The 23219-nt window shown below is 40.6% G+C and overlaps 1 protein-coding gene across 1 annotated transcript in view; it reads left to right on the top strand.

Moving 5' to 3' along the window:
- The window catches only part of PID1 (phosphotyrosine interaction domain containing 1), a 225313-nt gene extending 210361 nt beyond the window's left edge, over positions 1-14952 (top strand). Inside the window, exon 3 of the mRNA XM_032857414.1 lies at positions 12786-14952. Coding sequence (XP_032713305.1) covers positions 12786-13262 — 477 coding nt within the window. The 3' untranslated portion in view covers positions 13263-14952. The remainder of the gene's footprint in view (positions 1-12785) is intronic.
- Positions 14953-23219: the final 8267 nt, after the last annotated feature.

The raw sequence follows: 23219 nt of genomic DNA, 5'->3' as shown, positions 1-23219 counted from the left end.
TGTCCGACTCATGATCTCAGGTCAGGTCTTGATTGCAGGGTCATGAGTTCAAGTCGGACATTGGGCTCCACACTGGGCATGAAGCCTACTGAAAAAGAAAAAAAAAAAACAAAACTACCATGTAATCCAGCAATTCCACCTCTGGGAATATATAAAAAAAAAAAAATGAAAACACTAACTGGAAAAGATTTCCATATCCCCATGTCCACAGCAGCATTACTTATAATCGCTCTTTTTTAACCATCATAAATTCTGCAGCATTTCTTTTCCTTCCTGGTCTCTTATAGTCCTTCTGTCCCCTCCAGCAGCACTTGCAACCCCACTGAATGTCATCCTAAAATAATATTATGGTCTGCTTGAAAAGCTATTGATCACCCGATGAGATTACACAGAGAATTGGATATTCAGATCAGAAATTTCATCCAGTACCAAACTTTACTAATAATTTCAAGGAAGCAATCAGCACAAGCGAAGCAAGTTGAGATCTGGAACCATCAGTGAGTCTTTCTCAGTCCCTTCTTGCCGGAACATAGATGGTCTAGCACAGATAACACAGAAAATACCTAATACTGTATGTAGTTATAGAACTTCTTTATTATTTTTTCTTAAAGATTTTACTTATTTGTCAGAGAGAGAGCAGGGGAAGCAGCAGGCAGAGCAGGCAGAGGGAGAAGCAGGCTCCCTGCTCCGCAGGGAGCCCAACGTGGGAGTTGATCCAAGAACCCTGGGATCATGACCCGAGTCTAAGACAGATGCTTAACCGACTGAGCCGCCTAGGCATCCCCGGAGGAGAGCACTTTAAACCTTGAGACATTTCCACTTTATACTTAGTTACAGTAGCTTAAGAGACGTTTTCCTGGAAGCTATGTGCTGTAACTCTACAGATTTCAGGTTGGTTTGCCACAAACAATTCTAGGCAAACAGATACACCCTGCAAAAAGCATTCCATAGATAAGGTCTTGCCTGCTAGCAAATGGCACAAGGTCTGTCATTAACAAGCTGACAAGGAGATTAAACCAGACCATTTCTTTCTCTTCTCAGGTCACTCTCCCTTTCCCCCATAAAGGGAGAGAGTGGATTTCAGAATGTTGTTTAATCATTTATTTCCCACCCTGTCATATTTCTTCTGCAAGGAAAGTATGTAAATAACAGAAATTTTTTAAAAAACTATTTTTTGACCATATGTCATTAAATTTAAATATCTTCTGGTTTGAGTTCGCCATACAATTAATATGCATATGCATTGATCAGAACAGCATAAATGTGTTACAAATGTTGATAAGTCCTTATGAATAAAAGATAGCTTTATTAGAAAAACAACCCTTAATAAGATGGATGAGATGACTTTTTTAATTGCTATTTTCATTGGGATAATTGATTCACATGTAGCTGTGAAGAAATAATCCAGAGAGTTCCCCAACACTCATTACCCACTTTTCTCCAAGGGAAACACTTTACAAAACTGTCATGTAATACCGCAGTCACCCTCCACCCATCTCATTCAGCTTTTCCAAAATCTTCTCATGATGTGCATATGTATTTAGTTCTTTGCACAAGCGTAGGCACGTCTCCAGTCCCACAGTGAAGATTCTAAACATGTTCCTTATAATAGGGAGTCCTCCGCTGTTGGTCTTCTTTAACCACACCCTTACCGCACTCCTGGCCCAGGCAAGCACCGATCTGCTCCCCATCTCTAAAGTGATACACAGACGGAATCTACATTGTCACTTTTCGGGATTGTTTATTTTCACCCAGCAGAATTCCTTAGAGATTCATCTGGGTCATTGCAGGTGTCAAATGTTCACTCCATGGTAGAGCTGTGCCGCCATTTACTTAAGCACTTTCCTGTTGGAAGACATTTGGACCGATTCCATTTTTTTGGCTATTGCCAGTAAAACTGGGAACCTTCATGTAGAGATTTTTGTCTGAACATAAGTGTTCATTTTTCTGGAACACATAGTAATTCCATGTTTCATTCTCCTCGGTGTACCTCTTGTTGCAAACCTTCCCTGGCCTTTGATTCAGAGCTCTAGACCCGCAACCCAGAGACTGGTGTGTTTGTTTTATTACCTTCAACCAAATGTTGTCTCGATATGATTCTTTCTACTGTTCAATGCCTCCTCTGGTCCATTTCTAATGAATTGTGCACTAAGCAAAATGAATTGATAAAGTGCTTCAAGGACTAAAATTGGTGACATTTTTCACCTGCCGCTGTGCTTGTCCCTCGAATCCATTTGTCAGGATAATTCTCAAGCCGTGTGCTTCATATTGATTTATCGTTTAGAGAATCTTCTCATTGGGAACATTTTGGGGCCTGCAGAGCTCTGCTGAATGTCTGTCCCTTTCCAGGATCCTCCCCTGAATAGAAAGCAGGAGGGGAGATGGCAGACTTGTCATGAAATAAATTGCTATCGTCCCGCCGAGTGGAACAGTGGTAGGTTTGACCATCCTTGAGCCGGCTCAACAGAAGGGGACTGATGAGGGGATGTATGTTTCAATGTGGTGTCACTTTTATTAAGTGACTTTGTCTTCAGGGGCACACTTCAGTGCCTCCCAGATAAATCGCTTCTGTCTTTGACAGTGACAATGGCAATATTTCCAACTTCACACATCTAAGAGACAATTGACAGGACAAATTGCGCATTGGAAATGCTTGATAAGCACAAGATGGGGCAGAGCATCTCAAATCACTCTATGTCTTTGGAACGAAGTTATAATAATATGAATCAATGAAACCAATCTATCACTTAAACTCCTAATTGTGAGACAGAAGCTGTATTTAACAGCTGAAGAAATGTTCGTCTCTTTATTAGAGTGCCAAAATAGGACTTAATTATTTTTTGATATTGGGTCTTAGTAAATTTGCTTTTTCCCCCTGTGATGTACATTTACATAATAAAAGGAAAACATATCTCCCAGTAAAATTTCTATTAATATTTTTACAGATTCTGTCAACATAACATATGCAAGCATTTGGAAAGACTTGTTAAACAGTAAGAAAAGTATTCTTAACATTTATGACCTTAGGAAAGTTACCGAAATAAATAAATATCACTAAACAAAGGAATATGCATAAATGTGCACCAGAGGATATGCACTTTGGAAAACCTAATTTGTACTGCCAGCATTGTTGCTAAGAAGAAAATTAAGTCTGGGAGCCTTTCAGGGTCATTACCATCCCCTTTGGGGGTAACAAAAATGTGCTGTTTGAGACAGGCTTACCTTAGGCCACCAGGCTCATCCTCTGCCTCTGGGTCAGCCCACTTAGCCTGGCCAAACAGATATAAGGCAAAGACTTCAAAGCATAGCCTTAAGGGAAATGGCAACAATTCCTCCTCATCCCTGTCTAGCCAAAGGACAGCTGGGTCTACTCCTAAAGAGGTCTGCCAAAAAACAGGCCCCAGAGTGGTACCCAATATTCACTTCAGAGAAGAAAATCCTCGTTTTGATCCAGAATTGTCTGGTCTTCTCAGGGATGACCCACAGAAGTCTGAAGGGTGAGGAGTATAGGACCGTGGAGGGTAACCAGAAGGTATTCCCAGGTCTATGGAGAGCTGAGCCCTGGCCTTTCATGTTGGTCTTTTGAGGCTCTCCCACCTTTGCTGAGTGCTCTGTAAAGCCCTGCTCACCATGCGTGTGGCTCCCAGAGCAATTTCCGCATCACATGCTGTCTGGCTTGTTGGTACACCACCCACAAGGGCAGGGTTGGAGCCAACACAGCACATGCTTAGTATTTGCTCTTTGAAATTGTTCTTTGAAATAGGGATTGTTTGCTTTGTTAAACACCATTTCAAAATTCTTTAGGAATAGGATATCTGAATATTAAGTCTGCATTCTTGTCTCCTTCCTTCAATTATTGATGCTAGCTAGCATCATCATTTAAATCTCTGAGTTACGCAAACACATCTCAGGTTAAGGACAGTTTAACTGATTGCAAGTTCCTTTTTGAATGTTAAACAAAGCCTGGCAGAGTGTCTGTCACCCTTCCACCTTCCTGACTGGGTCTTAGTGTGGACACCTGAAGAAGTGGCCAGAGAGAAGATGGATGACATAAGAATGAAAAGAAAAAAATTAAAAAAGGATCCAGATCCTATCAGGAAAATTGGGGTAGAGGGAAAAACCTGGTCCTTGGGGTAGAAACACTATGTCCCACATCTTGTTTTGTTTTCAGGGACCAGCTGTGATGTAAGACAGGTTATCAGAATCACCAAAATCACCATCTCTGCAACAAAGGGGTGGTGTTAGGCAAGTATGAACAGCCCCACTGAGCACTGAAGACAGAGAATGTGGATGATACACCTTTGAATCATCAGGAATTTATTGCAATATAATTATCAATACTTTGGGTTTAAACACTGGGAACACTTATTTGGATCTCCAAAATGAAGAAAGGAGAAATCTAAGAAAAGTAGAAGAGATGCTGAGTAGCCTAAAACAATACATCATTTTACTCTAATAATTCAATAAAGGCAAGTCGGTTTGATGTATCTGGAACATCCTGAGAGTGAAGACACAGATGTTAAGGGAGGCTAGGAACCCCTTCTGTCTAGGGCAAGTGTCAAGTCACCAATGGCAATCTAATTGCTAAGCCATTTTGTTTGGGAGACAAAGCCTGCGTTGGTCTTCTACCTTTATATCTTCCTAGCTCCTACTCACCTTCCCTTCTCCCTGATGCTTCTCTCCTGCCTGACCTTCTACCACAGCCACGTTTCAGGAACCCAAACCATGGTGAATGTAAAAATAATGAGCCTTCATGGGACACAGCTTGATCCAAGGAACAGACTCTAAATGGGGATTTTTTTTTTGTCCCCATTGTGCTATATAAAAGACCTTTTTGAACCTAAGAGAAGTTTTCCAGATTTATTGAAAATGCTCACAGAGGCATGTGTGTATGCTTCTCACTAAGGCCAGCCTTGCCCATGTCATGCTGAGTCTGGTAACCTTTGCTGTGTACTGGGAACGTAAGACCCAAGAGGGCAGAGAGTGTATTGATTCTGTTCGCTAATATACCTGTTCCCTGTAGGTGCTCAGTGCATACTTATCAAATGAATGTGCCGTTAAGAAAATTCATTTTAGGGGCACCTGGGTGGCTCAGTGGGTTAAAGCCTCTGCTTTTGGCTCAGGTCATGATCCCAGGGTCCTGGGATCGAGCCCCGCATCAGGCTCTCTGCTCAGCAGGGAACCTGCTTCCCTCTCTCTCTCTCTGCCTGCCTCTCTGCCTGCTTGTGATCTCTGTCTGTCAAATAAATAAATAAAATATTTAAAAAGAAAGAAAGAAAGAAAGAAAGAAAGAAAGAAAATTCATTTTTAAAAAAATTTAATTTTTAAGCCCCAAGCTCAATACTTTTTTTTTTTTTTTCTCAATGACTTCGTAGGCTTCCTGTGAACAGCATTTATTCTTTAATACCTCCTTCATGGTTTACAACATGTAATACAGATTCAAGGTCATAATTAGCATTACGTCTGTCTTTGCATTGGGGATTGTTAGGTACTTGGTATGTGGATCTATCCGTTCTCTTCAGAATGTGTAGCGGTTGCTTGCTTCTCTGCGGCCAGCAAGGAAGGAGACAATTCAAGCTGGGATTATGAATCTCAATGTTCTCCACAAAGTGTAGCAGGAATTAATGTCAGAAGAGAAGAGCCTGACTCTGCTTTTGGCTCTTCTTTTTCTTATCTTCTGCCTTGTAACCCAAAGGCTATTGGGATTCCCAGTCAAGTATTCTCCTTCTTGAATTCATATCGTGTTCTTTTTTTTTTTTTTTTTTTTAAGATTTTATTTATTTATTTGACAGAGAGAGATCACAAGCAGGCAGAGAGGCAGGCAGAGAGAGAGGAGGAAGCAGGCTCCCTGCTGAGCAGAGAGCCCGATGCGGGGCTCGATCCCAGGACTCTGAGATCATGACCTGAGCCGAAGGCAGCGGCTTAACCCACTGAGCCACCCAGGCGCCCCCATATCGTGTTCTTTTATGTCAGCTGAGGACAGGAAGTCTCCTACAGACAATGAAAGAACACCAAGGATTTTTATATCCCAAGAAAGGCGTCTTGGAGAAGCTTTGATCTGGATGTGCCATCCTGTAGAAGCCTCACAGTAAACTGAACCAAAGCTGGGCTCATGTGGTTGCGCAGTTGGGTTTGTCCAGCTTGGAAGATCCAAGATCTCCGGGAAGCCAGGTGCTTGGATTCTTATATGATCATCCATTCTGTCCTACCTCTTTATTTTGGCGCCCCTGTCATTAGCCTCTCCATCCCACTGTCTGGTCTAGGATGAGACAGGTCAGGGTCCTAAACAAGGGGTTTTCAGGCCAGAATGAAATATTGACTTGCCATCAAAAGGAAGGGACGGTGATTGCTCAGTTGGTTAGAAGGCTTCATGTCAGGCAAGCATAGTTTGTTTTGCCACAGATGAAGAAAGAATGGTGATTCATGAATGGAGAGCTGGATAAGCTGTTGGAAAAGTCCTGGGTGGGAAGGAGAGCTTCTGAGGACACCAGTCTCTCCTGACTGGCACTGGAATGCGGCAGACGCTCCGGCAGGCCCCTCAGCTTCATGGCCTCTATGGATTTTCACACGCTGTGAATATTCTCCAATAATTTTTTCAGTCAGGACTGGGCAAAGCCCATTCACACATATTGCAACCGTCTGTGTCTGAGGCATCAGAGTATGCCATTGAATGACACATGGGGAAAAACTTTCATTTTTTTGCTCGGCTTGTTTATTTCTCTCTGAATGATTCATTCTTAATAAGTTTCTTGCCCAATGCCTGTTCCTGCAACCCTAGAAAAGATGTTAGTGTTTACTGCCTATTTCCAACTGGTTGTTACTCCCCCGGAAGACTCTTCCTGTCCTCTTCTGAGTCCCTTTGTTCCTACACCCTGGGAGGTGACAACTTAAAAAAAAAAAAAGAAAAAGAAAAAGAAAGAAATCTGTCTACCATTTTGGGCATTTAGTGACCTGTTTAGTGACTCAAGGTTTCTCGTCAATTTTGTGGCTCTGGAAGATAGCAGCCCATAAGGATGAGGCTCAGAAGGGACTTATTCATCTAGAAAACATTCATCTCTTTCATAGATGGGCAGGAATAACAAGATTCTCCTTCATCGGACCTATGTTGGCAGCAGAACTTCCTGAAGCCTCCTTGCACATTGAGTCCTGTGTTTTTACTTCTAGGGAGGAGGTGCCCACAGAGGGGTGTGAAAGAAAGTCCCCCTGCCCCCAGGAAGATTGTGGCAAGAAGCGATCTCTCTATGAAGAGAGTAAATCCCCACCACAGTGTTGACATGGAAGGCTACAGAGATAACACACTGTATTGGGAGGGTTTCTGTTTATTGACACATGTGGGTTCTGTGGCTTCATGTCGGTAGAAGAAATGGCTGAGTGCACAGCATAATGAAACTTTGGAATTTTGAGACAGTTGATTTTTTTTTTTTTAAGTTTTTACTCTAAGTTTTTCCTTGAGAAACAGAGCCATAGGTATATTTTTATTACACTATATATCAAAAATTAAAGAGAGAAATTAACTTTTTTTTTTTTAAATTAAAGCCTGAAGAATTGTTGCTGTTGTTGTCTCCAGTGACTTAGAGTCATGGGTTAATGGCAGACTTTGGAGAACTTACAGGAGGGTTAGCAAATGCATAGGCAGGTAGTAGATAGTTGACTTATGAGGGGAAAGTGCACCAAGTGAGGATTCCAGAACACAAGCCATTATGGGTGATAACAGGGCTGATTTAAAGGGGTTACGTGGAGGGGAAACTGCTTGGAACATCATGTCATCATTTTACTTTCCATTTTTAGAGAAACTTCATTCAGATAATTCTTTTTCCATGTCTCTCTAAGGAATGCCAACCTAGCATTGTTTCTTTGTATTTATGTTATCTCTTGGGATTTCTGACATCGTCACCTCCACAAAGGCAACAAAACAGAGGTTCCATTGACTTCCTGAGGTTCACCCAGTGACATCAGATTAGACCCTTTAGCTCATGTTTTATGTTGACTAGATCCTGTAGGAACCAGAGAGTCCCATTACTGGGACTGCCTAGAAGGGCTTGGACAGGGTTAGCTCATTTAATTACAGAGGAGACCCAGCTGAGAGTCTTACCAAGGCCGGAGGGAAGCAGATCCTGGTCCTATCAAGCAGCAAGACTGCTGCTTATCTAGACAATCAGCCATTTTCTGGCATGTCAGGGGCATATTTGCTAATTCTGTGCTTATACTAAGGGCTTTTCTGTCCAGTCTGTCCACTGCAGCCTCTGTAGTCTCCATGGAAAATCCCAATTGAGAGCAAACATAAATTGTGGAAGCCCCGGTGAACATTTGGTGTGCTTGGAGGCCCCTGTCAGTATCACAATGGTGAGGAGTCCTCCCCTTAACAACTTTTAGCTCTCCACCCTCTGCAGTCTGAGTAGTACTTTGCAAGATGAGCTAACGGAATATTTAGGATTAGTATTGGTAGAACATATTTATGCTTCTCTTTTCACAGAATATTCTTAGGAAGATGCCAGAAGTCTTCAGTTCTTGAGATGAAACAGTTTGTTTTCTTTGATTTTGTTTTAAGTAGACTATATTTTCTTGAGTTTTAGAAAACCTATACTTTATATGGATATTAAATATATTAATATTTATATTGTATTTATATATATACATATATGTATGTGTATGTGTGTGTGTGTATGTATGTGTGTGTATATATATATATATATATATATAATTTTGTTATTTGTGCTCCATTTTACCTGGGAATTTTAAAAAGTTTCTGAGTCTTACTTTCTGCAATTATACAATAAGGAATAAAGTTGTAAATCAAGGCTTATGCCCCTCATGGCATGGGAGAGAGTGTCATTTACGAAAGCACCCCATGCAAGAATGCTGTCCACTCTTTGGGAGGACCTGCTGTATCTAGGGTGCTCGTAGAAGTCCAAAATCTCTCTTATAGTCAAAAGATGGGGAAAAGGAACAAGTGTCTAGTAAGTGGACTCCAATGGAAACAGCTCTCCTCTAATAGCAAAGAAGCTCAGGAATTCAACACGTATGTTTAGAGGGTGACTTTTCCATGCCATTTTCCTCACAAATCATGAGAATGTTCCAGAAAGCCCAGCACCTTGCAGAACAGAGTGCGTGTCCCGGGGCCAGTCCCTGACCTAGGGTTCTTACCTCTGAAAATGGGCTAACGGGAATCATTTTCCGTCCTGATCCATGAATCCATAGGTCTGTCAATGAAGCTGGTAGATACAAAGAGCCTTTTGCCTAAAGTGTGGTGCAAATATTAGGTACTACATTATTCAGCATCCTCGTGGCTTGGTTTGGTGGTGATATATATAAATGACGATTTAGAACCTCATGCTCAATGTGCAGTGTGCCATCTAGGTAACCTTGGTGAAACTGGGCCACTGAATGAAGATTACTTTCATAAGTTTAATACCCAGAGGTTACATCTATGTCCTCTGTTCTATCTCAGAGCTTTAAAATTGTTTTTGTATATGTCCACGTAGTAAAAGTAGCTTTTGTTATTATTTTAGTAAGCTCTTTGGGTTACTCATCTCTGCCCCATCCTTCTCTCAAGCACACTTCCAAAATAAAACTCCATTTCCTTAAAATCTTCAGTTTTCAAGTCATAAATATTTATGAAAGGAATACATTTTTCTGAGTTACACATATTTACTTCTATGAAATTGCTTTTGATTGGAGTGAATTTTCTACAACTTCTAATAAAGTTTTTAAGCTCATCCCTTAATTATAACATGTTAGAAGGCATTGGCTGGATAACTTTTTAATTTTAAAAAGTGTGTGTGTGTGTGTGTGTGTGTGTGTGTGTGTGTGTGTGAGCTTAGAGAAAATTGAAGGACATTTCCTCCCTCTGAAGGCTGTTTCTGTCAAATATAAATATGGTTATTTCTAGTTTCAGTGGATAGTAAGAAAGAATGCACTTTTACTTCAAGCACTGAAGTTAGTTTCCCCATTTTCTTTTGAATTTCTTGAGGTAAAGATGTCCTAGAAAAGAATGAGCTATTGCTACATGGTACCTCTTGCAAGAACCTTGAAAACATTATGCTCAGTGAAAGAAGCCAGATACAAAGGGTTGCATATTATACAAAAATCCAGAATAGTAAATCCATACAGACAGAAAGCAGATTGGAGGTTGACAGGGGCTGGTGGGAAGGGATGGTATAAAGTGATAGCTTCATGGGGATGACATCACCCTTGGGGGCAGTGAAAACATTTTTGGACTGGACAGAGCTGATAGTTGTACAACATTTTGACTACTAAATGCCACTGAATCACACACTTTAAGATGGTTAATTTTATGGGATGTGAATTTCACCTCTATAAAAATGTAATAAAGCTGTTAAAAAAGAGTAAAAGGTATCATGAAGTACCATATACAGAAAGCACATTTGCAGCAAATATATAAGTTAAGACCTCTTTATTGCACATTTACTCCAACACGGAGTGAACAGGAGCCATCCAGCCTATGGCTGTTCTTGTGGAGGTGAGAAACTTGCTTGTCTGTCTGTGTCATTCTCCCCTTCTGTCTCCCACCACATGTTGTCAGTCCCACTTCTTTAATGTCATCCCATCAGGCTCCATCTGTCTTTTCCCATCACTTCCATGAACTCCACTCCCAGTCTGGGTCTTCTTGCCTCCTGGCTGTGCTGTCTGAGCATTCCGCTACTGCCCAGACTTTCCCATCTATTCTTCCTCGCAAGTCTTCCAAGTTCACAACCTTGCTCAGATCTGGGCACTTCTGGGACTGTAGACCTTCTATGGCATTCCCTCCAGAGCAGGGATGTCCTTATTCCCTAGGCTGCGTGTAGTACCTTCTGCCTGCTTTCATCCAATGGCAGCTTACATCCTGTCTCTTCTCCAGGGCTGCCCTCTGTCCCCACCTCCTATCTGGTCAGGCCTAAGTGGCCTGTTTGCCCAAGTTGTGTGGAAGAGAGCTTTCCCCACTGCAAGCCTTTTCCCTCCTATTCCCTCCTCTCGCTATCTTCACGTGCTTCTCCTACCTGGCTTTTGAGACCCCATATCTTGAAATCTAGTGATTCTCTACCCTGAGGCCTTCCATCAGCAGGATGCCATTTCTCCCTCTTCTGAATCCTTAGGGTCCTTTGCCTGTATCCTTCACCTGCCCTTTTCACGGTCTGCCTTATACTATGGTAGAGGGTTAACGCATGGCCCAGAACCACCCACCTTGTGAACTGTGGAACTAGGATGTAAATCTTGACTGCGCTTGCTTCAAAGACTGTGCTGTGAGCAAATATCAATGACCTCCTTCCTATTGATTTTGGACCTCTCCATCTTTCCCCTCCCCCTTCTTCATCTCCCCTGGTTCTTTGCCGTTGTGTATAGTAGGTTCCCGGTAAGTATTCCTAGAATGTACAGCACTGTGCCTCTTTACAAATAAGTTATTTTTTAAAGGGAATGTCTAATTAACTCTTGTTTAATAGGTAAACAAACCATGAAAAAAAATGCAATAGTACTTAACTTCTGTGTTCTGCATCTTTGTGTGTGTGACCTTTATAGCCCCACGAAACACAGACATTGATTGCAATCGTTATTCCCAAATCTCCTTTCTCATCATTTCCGTGGACTTTTTTTCTGATCTTATCTTCCTCTGATTGACAGTATTTACATCTGTGTCACTGATTTTGAACCTAATTATATACTATCTTATGTTATTTCTTAAATGATTTCTTCAGTTTTACACATTTCCATAATGCCGGTTTTCCAATGGTGGTAGTTCCATGAATTTTGATGAATGAAAAAAAAAAAAAGAGAAAAAGTGAAAATCCTTCTTAGTATGATAATAAACAAGTGTTTTAAAAGACACTATCTGAGGGATGCCTGGGTGGCTCAGTGGGTTAAATCTCTGCCTTCAGCTTAGGTCATGATGGAGAAGGGGTGCTGGGATTGAGCCCTGCTCAGGGCTCGCTCTCAGCAGAAAGTCTGCTTCCCCGTCTCTTTCTACCCCTCCCCCTTGCTCATGCACATATGTCTGTACTCTCTCAAATAAATAAATAAAATCTTTAAAAAAAAGATACTATTTGAGTCACTTGGAATTCTTTGCCTTTGTTTTCATACTAGCCGTCTAGCTATCTGATAAGCCAGAATTCCAGTGTCGACCCATCTGTGGATCTTTCTTTTATTATCACTATAACCAGATGCTCATCAGTTTAAAACTTATTTAGGCTGAAAAACAGCTGAGTATTGCTATATTTAAAAAATTACCTTGCTGGTAGTGGGGGGTGGGGTAGGGATAACAATCATGTTTTAAGCCATAATGTTTTTGTGTCCTTGGCATTTGCTAGAAGCAAAAGCTTAGGCAATATCAAACACTGTGAGAGAATTTTAAAGAGATAAGGAGACAAGTTTAATAAAGATTTTTTTTTTCAGATGCGGCATCCTTTTGACTTCCTCTTGTCATTAAATTCTGCATGTGTTTGGTTGAAAGGAAACTTCAAATGGCTTTATGATTTTAAAGAAATGCCAAATTATGGAAAAAGATCATATTGTTACTCTAATTTGAATTTTAAAAGGGGGTAGGGAGATGAGAGGGAGAATGGGTCTCTAGAAATTAGGTTTTTAAAAAATCCAACGCTACTTAAGGCATTTCAGTACCACTTGTGAGGGAGAAAATGTAGAAATTCTGGTGACAACTTTGTTTGTTTGGGAGCTGGAACGATGTCTCTTTACCTGCCCAGAGTGACAGTGTGACTGAGAACATCTAAGTGAACAACTAGAATGAAGAGCCTAATATTGACCTTTCCCTTTTTCTTCCTCTCGTCTCTCTGCAGGTTACCTATCTGGGTAAAGTCCCCACCACAGGCATGCAGTTTCTGTCAGGCTGCACAGAAAAGCCCGTCATCGAGCTCTGGAAGAAGCACACGCTAGCCCGAGAAGATGTCTTTCCAGCCAATGCCCTTCTGGAAATCCGACCATTCCAAGTGTGGCTTCATCACCTCGACCACAAAGGTGAAGCCACAGTTCACATGGATACCTTCCAGGTGGCACGCATCGCCTACTGCACCGCCGACCACAACGTGAGCCCGAACATCTTCGCCTGGGTTTATAGGGAGATCAACGACGACCTGTCCTACCAGATGGACTGCCACGCTGTAGAGTGTGAGAGCAAGCTCGAGGCCAAGAAGCTGGCCCACGCCATGATGGAGGCCTTCAAGAAGACTTTCCACAGTATGAAGAGTGATGGTCGGATCCATAGGAACAGCTCATCGGAAGAAGTTTCCCAGGAATTGGAATCTGATGATGGCTGAATGGACTTAGGATGCTTCAGCAAGGCAGCATTGGTCAAGGAATTCAAGATGATAGATGAATAAGCAATGATTCAAATTTGGGAAGAAAAGACTGCCAAATTATTGGCCGACCAAGCTTTTTAAATTCAGAAGAGCAATTCTAAATCTAAAGAAATGTATTATTAAAATAATTACATTACATTGAAATCTGCTGCTGCTGTGACTGTGAGGAGGGTGGGCGTGTGGACGGGGAGGAAAGTTCTAGACTCTCTTCTTTCCCCACCCCCCTCATTTCCCCATGCCTCCCTGTAGGAGACCCCATGCCAGTTATCATCACTCTCAGGCAAATACACTGCGGCTGTTATTTGATGGACCATTCCAATCTGCCTTATGAAATCCAACAAAAATGTTAGATGCACCTGTAGGATCCCTAGTCATGGGGAGAGGGTATGTGTGTGGGTGAGGGGTGCAGGTGCAGGTGGGAGGCCGCAAAGCTAAAGGAACACCTCAGGCATAGCCTGAGAGCCCCCTCCCCGGCATGTCTCCGATTCTCTCCCCAGTAAGCAAATCAGCACAGCCTTTATTGAGCTTTACAACTAACAAGCTGATAGTTGGCAGTTAATTCACAATTAAAGATAATGCTTTTATTTACGTAAATATATCAAGTAGTACCCTCTTATTGTATTCACTTCATCTATTTTCTTAGAATACTTGCAACTACTAATAGCTGCTTTCCTCATCCCTCCTCATCCACCCTCTTTCTCGTTCCAACCCAGCGAATGTCCCTAAGGGATGGATTCTCAGCATACATTGCAGGACACAAAAAGGGAAGAAAAGACCCAAGCAGGTGAAGTAAACAAAGTAGGAGTTTCAAACAACCACCACAACCACAGAAACCTTGGGAAAAGGGAATGAGTTATCAGCAAGTGAGCAAACTCCTCGCAGGCTGTCCTTTGATCAGTTCTGATTTATGGTTACTTATTTACTTGATGGTCCTGTCTGATGAATCCTTCACAGCAAGCTTCAGATCTGATTGGGCATCACAAAGGAAGGCTTGCCTCAATCACTCAACATAGTACTCAAATAGGGAATGTGCTATATACACTCGGTTTGTCTAGAGAAACTGTGTCCCAAAGGGAAATCTGACCCCATTATCTTACAATTGGTGATATCTTAGGGGTGGAGTTGCCGGTTTATCCACTGTTTCTAATGAGAAATATTGCTAAGAGAGTCTGAGATGTCTCAGTTTCACGGATCTTTAATATCATCAACACAGAGTCAACACTGAATGAAACTGAAAGTGTTGGTTCAAATGCATACATTTAAGGCTAGGAGCAGATGGCTAGTTTTCCAGGTAATGCTGCTCCTTGATTGAAGTCTGTTTTTAATCCCGGTAATATTAGAGGCACTGGGGCACCTTACAGAAGCCTTAAATGAGAGCTCATCAAATCCAGAGAGTAATGGTGTCACCGTTTTGGTCTGTGTATCTGTGTGTTCCTGTATGCATTTGTGTGTGTGTACGTGTGCCCCCCGTGTGTGGGTCCAGTGTTAAGGCATGTAGAATGAGCATGGAGTCGTATTGAGAAGAACTCGCCTCTTGGATATTGCTTGCTGCTCTACAACACATGTAAACTATTCTTTAGCATAAATGCATTCATTCTTTAATAAAAAATATGTTTGCATTAATAAAGCTGAGGACTTTCATACTTTATATGTCTTTCCTTTTTTAAGTAATGAAAACCCGAAGGATGGAATAGATCAGGTTGAGTAAAGAGGGAATTCTTCCTAAAAAACATTCCTGCTGGGTCATAAATAACCCATTCCTTGATTGTATTTAAATAAATCTTGTTGTTTTTTCCAATGCTCATTTTATATTTAATTCACTGAGATGGTATCGTGTCAACCATTGAAATCGTTTTTTGGTGTGATGGACTTATTTCTGAGGAGAGTCTTCCGGAACGTTTTGCAAATGATCGCAATTCATAAACTCTTGTGTTCCATCTTGGAAGAACCTGTGCCAAAATCCTAGAAGGTAAACACGGAGTGATTCCCTCTGACAGCACTGGTTAAAAATGTTTCCTGCAGACCATGATTTCTCAGAACGACCCCATTAATCTAGCAAGGCGGGGGCCGTGGAGCACGTGCGTCTTGAGCAGTGCCCTTCATGGACTCAGTAACCAACACAAAGCCTCCTGAAGTGAAAATATGAGAGCCCACTGAAGAGGGACACTCAATTAAGAATTACCGCCTGTCTTCTCCAGTTCAAATGGCATTTTCCCTCATGGACCATTCCTCAATTTCAATTTCACTACCTTGTCCTTGAATATGCTTCTAAGAGGGAGGAAAAAATAAAAAGAAAAAAGAAAGGAAGGACCCAGCCAGCATATATTTCAAAACACCACTTTCCCCTCACAGTAAAAGTTAAATCCCAAGGGCACATACGGTTATTTATTGCAGAAAGCGTTTGCTGGTATTTTTTTCAGGATACTGAGTATGACATGCTAAGTAATTGGCTCTGATAATATTGCCATGAGCTTTTGCTTGAGATGATTAGTAAGCAATTTAAAGATAAATACACAACGACATCTTTCAAATAGCTAATGAAGTCTTTGGGGACAGGCAGGATTAATTCCCTTCAGAGGGGTGAATCAGACTTGTATCTTTTTTTTTTTTTTTAATGCTTTGTTTTCTCCCTTTTTGTACTATATCCCGCATACTGGTGGTCACAAAGCACTTTCATGTACATTAACTCATAGGTTCCCCCAGAAGGTTTGGCAATTACTTTAGAGATGAAGAAACTCAGATTCAGAGAGGTCACAAAAGTTGGCTAAAGGCAGCAGAGCTAGGATGTGTTTTATGGAGACTTCGAACCTTCTGACTTCTGGTCTAGGGTTATTGCTCTGTTAAGACAAGATCCACCTCCTGGGATTTTTTTATTTCTAGTCTCCTTAAATCCTTTAGCTTATTTTATTTTAAGATTTTATTTATTTATTTGAGAAAGAGAGAGACAGAGCGAGCAAGGGGAGAGGGAGAGGGAGAGGGAGAGAATCTCAAGCAGACTCCGTGCTGAGCATAGGGCCTCATGGGGGGCTCCATCTCACGGCACTGAGATCAAGACCTGAGCCGAAACCAAGAACCTGACTCCTAACTGACTGAGCCACCCAGGTTCCCCTCCTCTAGCTTAGTTTAAATGAGCATTCTACACCACTATAAATAAAAAACTTATATGCTATTCATTTCCAAGTATTTTTTTGATAGCAGTAGACAAGTTTTAAAAACAAAGGTCCAAGAAGTTTTATTTGAGCACAAATAACATTATATGAGATTTTACTTAAGTATTATATTGGCTGTGGTCAGTGGACAAAATACTTTTCCCACCCCTACAGAACCAGATGCAGGGTTTATTTTGTTTTTCTCAGGACATGTTAAAACTCTGAGTCATGTCCTTCTGCTACAGGATTCTAGAGAACCCTGTAATTTCTCTTCAGCCATTTACTGCATTTTCAATTCTATCTTTATTTGTATGATTATGTAAGTATATATATGCATGTATATATATTATCTAAGTATCTATTTAAGCCTCTGGGGTGTATCATTAAGATAGGAATTTTCTACCTTTTGGTCACATTTCGTCTCTAGTCGTAGACTACAGAGTTCTTGTCCTACACTTGTTTCTGTTTATTCCCGTTGCTGGAAACAAAGAGGATGGGTATTAGGGGAAGTCGTTTTTATTTTTACGACAATAGGAAGCATATGAGTATAACTGATTCCCCCCCAAATTTGTACTTCGAAAAACATTTTTCCTTTGCCCTCTCTTTTGCCTTTTCCCACTTTCCCCCCCTTTCCTTCCATCCTTTTCAACTTTAATATTTAACTGTTTACATGACAGCATTCCAGACCATCTCTAATTTGAGCAGGAAGAGCATATGTGCTCTGAATCCTTGATCATGTTTTAGTTCACGATCCATTGATGCAAACTTTGATGATACGGTCAAACATTTCAGATTATCCTAACTCGCTCTTGTTAATATTTTTCAGCTAGATGGGACATGATGACAGTTGAATTCATCATAGCTTACTATTTCTTAAGCATTCCAAGAAATGTGCAATATATCTTCTCATCTCCTTGATATACCCTAAACTGAATTGGGATGAAGGTGAAGTTTCCCTTAATTGCCAAATTCTGATTGATCTTCAGAAACTTTCTTTTTAGATACCAAGATTTGGCTTTTAGAGCAATTTTATGGACACAACTTAAGAACTCTGGCTGCTGCTTTTACAGAGGTACCAGCTGATAATAGGTACCAGAAGAGAACTATGTATGGTGCATAAATCCCAAGCTTAGAAAGAAAAACAACAGCATGAGTAAGAGCAAATTATTAAGAGGAAGAAAAATCTAATCCATCTTATATTGGACATTTACAAATAAACTGTGATATATATATTTTTTTAAACGAACCCAAGACATAGTCTTGCACACTTGACCAAAGCTGACATTCACAAAGAGATTTGGGGAGAATGTTTCTTTTGGAATGTCCTAGTAAGATTATTTTAGGTTTTGCTTAGGCACCCAAAATTGGTTATTTAAAAATAATCTGAATGGTTTGTGCTTAGGAGAACTATGATTTTCATTTAAAAACATTACTAAGTTCCTACTAAGTTTTCAACAGCTTAGCTTGGAAGCTACTCTAAGAAGGTACTGAGATGATCTGAAAATGGAATTACTGAAGTATTACATGTTTTTAAGCCCTTCATAATACATTACCAATAATTATCAATACTTTCATGTCTATAAGGTCACATAACAACTATTTTCTTAATAAATGTACATCACTTTATCTAAACATATGTATTAAACCAAGTTTTAGCCATTTAAAAAATTATTATGAGTATTGTAAAATAAAACATGATGCTAGGTAGGACCTACTTGATTTCAAACCTGTCCTACTTGATTTCAAACCTGTCATGTGGTTCTCGTTGCCATCCCAGAACATTCTTTGTTCTTTGGGGGCAAAGCTTAAGAGAAACATTTAAGGGAACACCCACTTGCAAGAAAGAGCCAAGGAAGGACTCATTCTGGGTCACCTTTTAATGTAAATTTGAGATCAACCAAAACCAAGATTGATCACAGATGTGAACTACTATTTCTGATTCCAGTTTTACACAGAAAATAAAATCTAATGATAAATGCTGTGTTTGTAATTGGATTATCATCATGCCGATGATATTATGGGTATAAGAAGATTTTAATTGGGGGGCTTAGGATAGAATTAGACCTTTAATTTTAGTCTTTTGCCAAATTCTTATTGGCTTTCTCCATTTTAATTGCAACAGCTTTTCCTAGAATTCAGTACTGCACTTTTAGGAACTCGTACAGTAAAATCTCATTAATTTAGATAAAACTAATTAGGAGTTGGTGGTTTTAGGCTTGAAAAGCTCAAGTTTTATGCTTATTTTTAATAAGCAATATAAATAGGTTGAATAACATTATTGGAAGTGTTTGCTTGCTTGGGAAAAACGGCCTCCACATATTACAATAACAATTTACTAGACATGGTGTAATTTCAGCACAAGTAGAGGCTGGTACAGCTGAAATTGAGGCTTTGATGTGCTGGTTTCAAGCCATTATTCTTTGTTTATTAAAGTGGGTTCTCCACTAAGCAACAGATGGTTAATGCAACTCTAGGACTTAGTGTCCTTCGAAGTAATAAAATTCCTCTTCTACTCATCATTTATATACATCTTTACCTTCAGTTAGTATAACTCTTTGATCTTATTAGCCTAACTCCCTCCAAAAACTAAATTCTTCCTGTTTCTCATAGAAATATTGCTGTTAAAATAATTGAAATTGAAATTATTTTCTGATCATCAAGCTTTAATGATTTCTGTTTGCTACTCTTTTTTTTTTTTTTTTTTTTTGCTTACATTACGAAGACTCTACATTATTGTGGATCACCTTACAAAGCTCAGTGACTCACCAAGATTATGTAACAAGTCAGTTATGACCAATTATGTTTAGTGGCCTGGTTTGTACTTAAAGTTTCACATTTTGCTTTTCATCCATGAATGTGTTTATGATTTGTAGTGTTCCACTACAATGTGATCATTACGTTAGCTCTGCACGGATGGCGTATAAGGCTTGCAGGGTCTCTGCGCACAGAATGGAGTTCGTGCCCTGCCCAAGAGGACATGATAGAGAGACCACGTGGGCAGCTCTGGACCCAGCCCATGCTCTTCCCAAGGAAAAGGCACCTTTTTGCAATCCATCAGCCAAGAAGAATTTGCTTTTCATAATGAATGTCCCAGAAGGTAGATAATTTTTCTATCAGGGTAGAAACTTCTTTCACAAATAAATAGCTTCCCAAAATAGCAGTCCTGAATTATACTCATATTCTTTTTCTCAATGTGTTTTTTTCAGACCCATGAAGTAGCAAACACTGGACACTTTTCACTATTTTCACTATACCTCATGTTTCATAAACCAAAAGAAGGCATGTGAGGCCTACCAGTGACCTTCTCGAAATAGCTCTTGAGATCACATTTTGAGAAGAGCCCTTTTAAGTTGCCTAACTTTTAGGTTCAGAATTGCAACAGGTGTGAGCTTTGAGTCATCAGATTCCAAGTGCTATTCTATGAGAAACTGTATCTTAAAGAATCAAAATCATTGTTTCTTTAGAGTCATTTCTCCTCCATGACTCTCGAAGGAAAAGAGTGAGGCATCCCACACATTAGGCAGTCTGAGAATGGAAGAAAGATTCATTCTGGGTGACTTGAGGTTGCCAGAAAACCTCAGAACCTGAAGGTAAAATGTGTCCCCTCTCTCATTCCCAGGACAAACCTCTGAGGCAGAAGTCTTATTTATTTCTTTTGCTATTTCAGTTCATCTGCTGACCCAAGCCTTTCCCATGTCCGGAAGTGTTAAAGAACAGCAGCTCCTGAAGAAAGGGGGAAAGAGTCCTGTGTCATCCACAATTTGGTTTCAGTCAGACCAGCTCTGTGGCCTCAGATCACTTCTGGACTTGTGACATCTGTCTTTTGTCTACAAAGGGCTCCTGAGAGCCCTCAAAAGCCATAGTAACAGGAAGTTCTCTGGATTATTCTTCTATTTCTGGGCAAGGGACGAGAACAACTTCTTATCTGAACACAGAACCTACAGCCCCACCATTCTTCATGCCGAGAGATCCAATTTTTCTAAAACTCTAATTTGATTATGCCAGAGTTTTACTTAGAGTTTTCATGGCCTCTTCATTCTCTATGAGAGAAACTAATGACTGTCCTCATTCCCTCCCTCCACTCTTTAATTTTATATGTTGGTATGATAAACAAGGTCCTTCTCAAGCTGGCTCTCACCTGTTATTCCAGACTCACATTTAAACCTTTCTCGGTGTTGCCCTGGGCAAAGAACTTAATATCTCGGGCAAAGAATTTAACATCTCAGTTTCCTCATCTGTAAAGTGAGAATAATAGGTGTCTGACTGATAGAACTGCAATGAAAAGTAAACGAGTGAATATAAATGAAGTACTTAGCACAGGTTCCGGATCTCGCGAATGTTCAGTTAATGTTGCTCTTTGGGGTTTTCATTTTCTCTTCTCACTCCTTTACAGGAAGCTGTTGGGTAGCCTACAATGTTCTTTGTAATTCCACAAAAGGGCTGGACTGTGAGCTTTGGAATGCCCTGCTCCCTTCTTTGTGGATGTAGTTCCTTCTTCCAGGCTCCTACAGACTTGTGAAAAACCACTATGACCTTGACACATGGCCATTATTGCTTCTAAGTCTTCCTCACCCCTGATCTGAGAGCTTCTGGAGCAATCCTGTCCCATAGAACAATACTGCTGGCCACATGTGTAATTTAAAATTTTCTAGCAGTCAAATTAAAAAAATTTAAAGAAAGAGGAGAAAATAATTTTAATAATCTGCTTTAACAAAAATATTTAAAGTATTATTGCAACACATAACTACTATAAAATGCATGAATGAGATATTTCACATTCTTTTTTTTTTTTTTTTAGATTCTGTTTATTTGACAAAGAGATCACAAGTAGGCAGAGAGGCAGGCAGAGAGAGGAGGGGGAGGCAGGCTCCCCACTGAGCAGAGAGCCCGATGCAGGGCTCCATCCCAGGACCCTGAGATCATGACCTCAGCAGAAGGCAGAGGCTTAACCCACTGAGCCACCCAGGCACCCTGAGATATTTCACGTTCTTGCCATACAGTCTTCAATATTTGGTATGTATTTTACAGGCTACAGCATGTCGAGTGCTCAATAGCCACTCTGACTTGTGCTACTTATGTCCCTGCAGGGTCCCAGAGGGTGGGCACTGTGGCCTGATCCTCTGTGCACCCACAGAGTCTGTCTCAGGGACAGACACATGCGGAAATGCTTATTTAATGAATAAAGTGGGGAACCTGATTACAACTCCATCAGATGTGTGAGTATATGAGTTTTCTAGGGCTGCTCATAACAAACTGGATGGGTTTTCTAGGGCTGCTAATAACAAACTGGATGGGTTAAACAACAGTGACCTCCCAGCTTTGAAAGCTAGGAGACCAAGATTGAGGTGTTGGTAGGGTTCATTCCTCCTGGGGCTATGAGTGGAGATCATTTCTGTGCCTTCTGATGGATTCCTGGCCATCTTTGGTATTCCTTGTCTTCTGCACCACCATCTTGCTCTCTGTTTCAATGTTCACATGACCTTCTCCTGTGTGTGTGTTTGTGTGTCTGTTTGTCTCTAAATTTCCTCCCTTTATGAGGACATACTGGATTAGGTTTTCATTTTAACTAAATTTACCTGCAATTACTCTATTTCCAAATAAGGTCACGTTCTGAGATACTGGGGAGTAAGCCTTCAACATATGAGTTTGGGTAGAGGACATATTTCAGCCCAAAACCATAAGGCAGGTGTAACACTGAGATGTGCTTCAGAGCTCATGACTTGGCAGTTTCACTGCTGATGGTTCAACTCCAAATTCAGCACTTTTTCTGCTCTTGCCCCTGTGGGAAGCCCTCTTTGTCTGGGTTTGGTTTCTCTTGGCCAGCCAGAATTGTGGTTGGATTATCAAGGACATAGCAGACAGTCCTTTGAAGTATATTTTCATTTAAATTTGTTGAATTTCCTTATGAAATAAAGTTAGCATGGTTCTTAAATACATACGCATTTCAAGGAGATGAAATTCCCTGAACTCAGCCCTTTTGCATCTCCCATTATTATGTCCTGTCTGGTAATCACCAGCTTCAGTTGTCTGCTGAGGGCAATGAGGCTGTGAGGGAAAGGCAGCTTGAGAACTAAAAAGAAAAAAAAAAAAAGAAAACCAAATAAATAAATAAAGAAGTTTGATGCAGGCAGGACAGCTCTTCCTGTATGTGACAGCATTAGGCAACTCTTAGGCCAAGTTTTCCAGGCTGGGACAACCTTGGTCTAAGCCAATGCCCACAATTGCCCCATGGAGCCCTTTGTGCTTTTTATTGGGAATTGGTGTCTTTCAGGCATCTCAATATGATCCAATCCAAATCCCCACATCACAAACAGAAGAAGTCTTTGAAGGCCAGAATTTGGGATTTGCCAGTAACACAAGGATTGTGGTGCTTTTCCACATCTGCTGTTCTTGTCCTGCGGTTATGTCTCGCATTGTCTTGCAAGCATGTGCTCTGTACCACGCTGAAGAATCAGATCCCTTTGTCTCATTGTGGAAGAACCGCATTCCCCAGCATTTCAAAAGCAGCGTCAGCATCGCTCTGTTAAGATAAGCCCATACCAGAATTTGCCTGGCCAGCAAATCAAAGAGAATTTATTCCTAAAAATTATTTTCCAGACTGATTATTCAGTTCTTTCTTTTAAAGGTCAGACTTTGTGATATTATGATTCAAGTTGCCTTTTTTCTCCACAATGGGCTACCATCAGAGAACTCAAGACATGTTTTCTTTCTCCTTTTCTCTGAAAAACTAAATGAACCTTGCAATTCCTCTCAGCTTTGTAGTTTT

Source organism: Lontra canadensis, unplaced genomic scaffold (genome assembly GCF_010015895.1).
Source record: "Lontra canadensis isolate GAN:19392208 unplaced genomic scaffold, GSC_riverotter_1.0 scaffold13, whole genome shotgun sequence".
In the NCBI taxonomy this organism is placed as follows: domain Eukaryota; kingdom Metazoa; phylum Chordata; class Mammalia; order Carnivora; family Mustelidae; genus Lontra; species Lontra canadensis.
The sequence above is the reverse complement of the archived record's forward strand: the minus strand, read 5'-3'. Positions and strand labels throughout refer to the sequence as shown.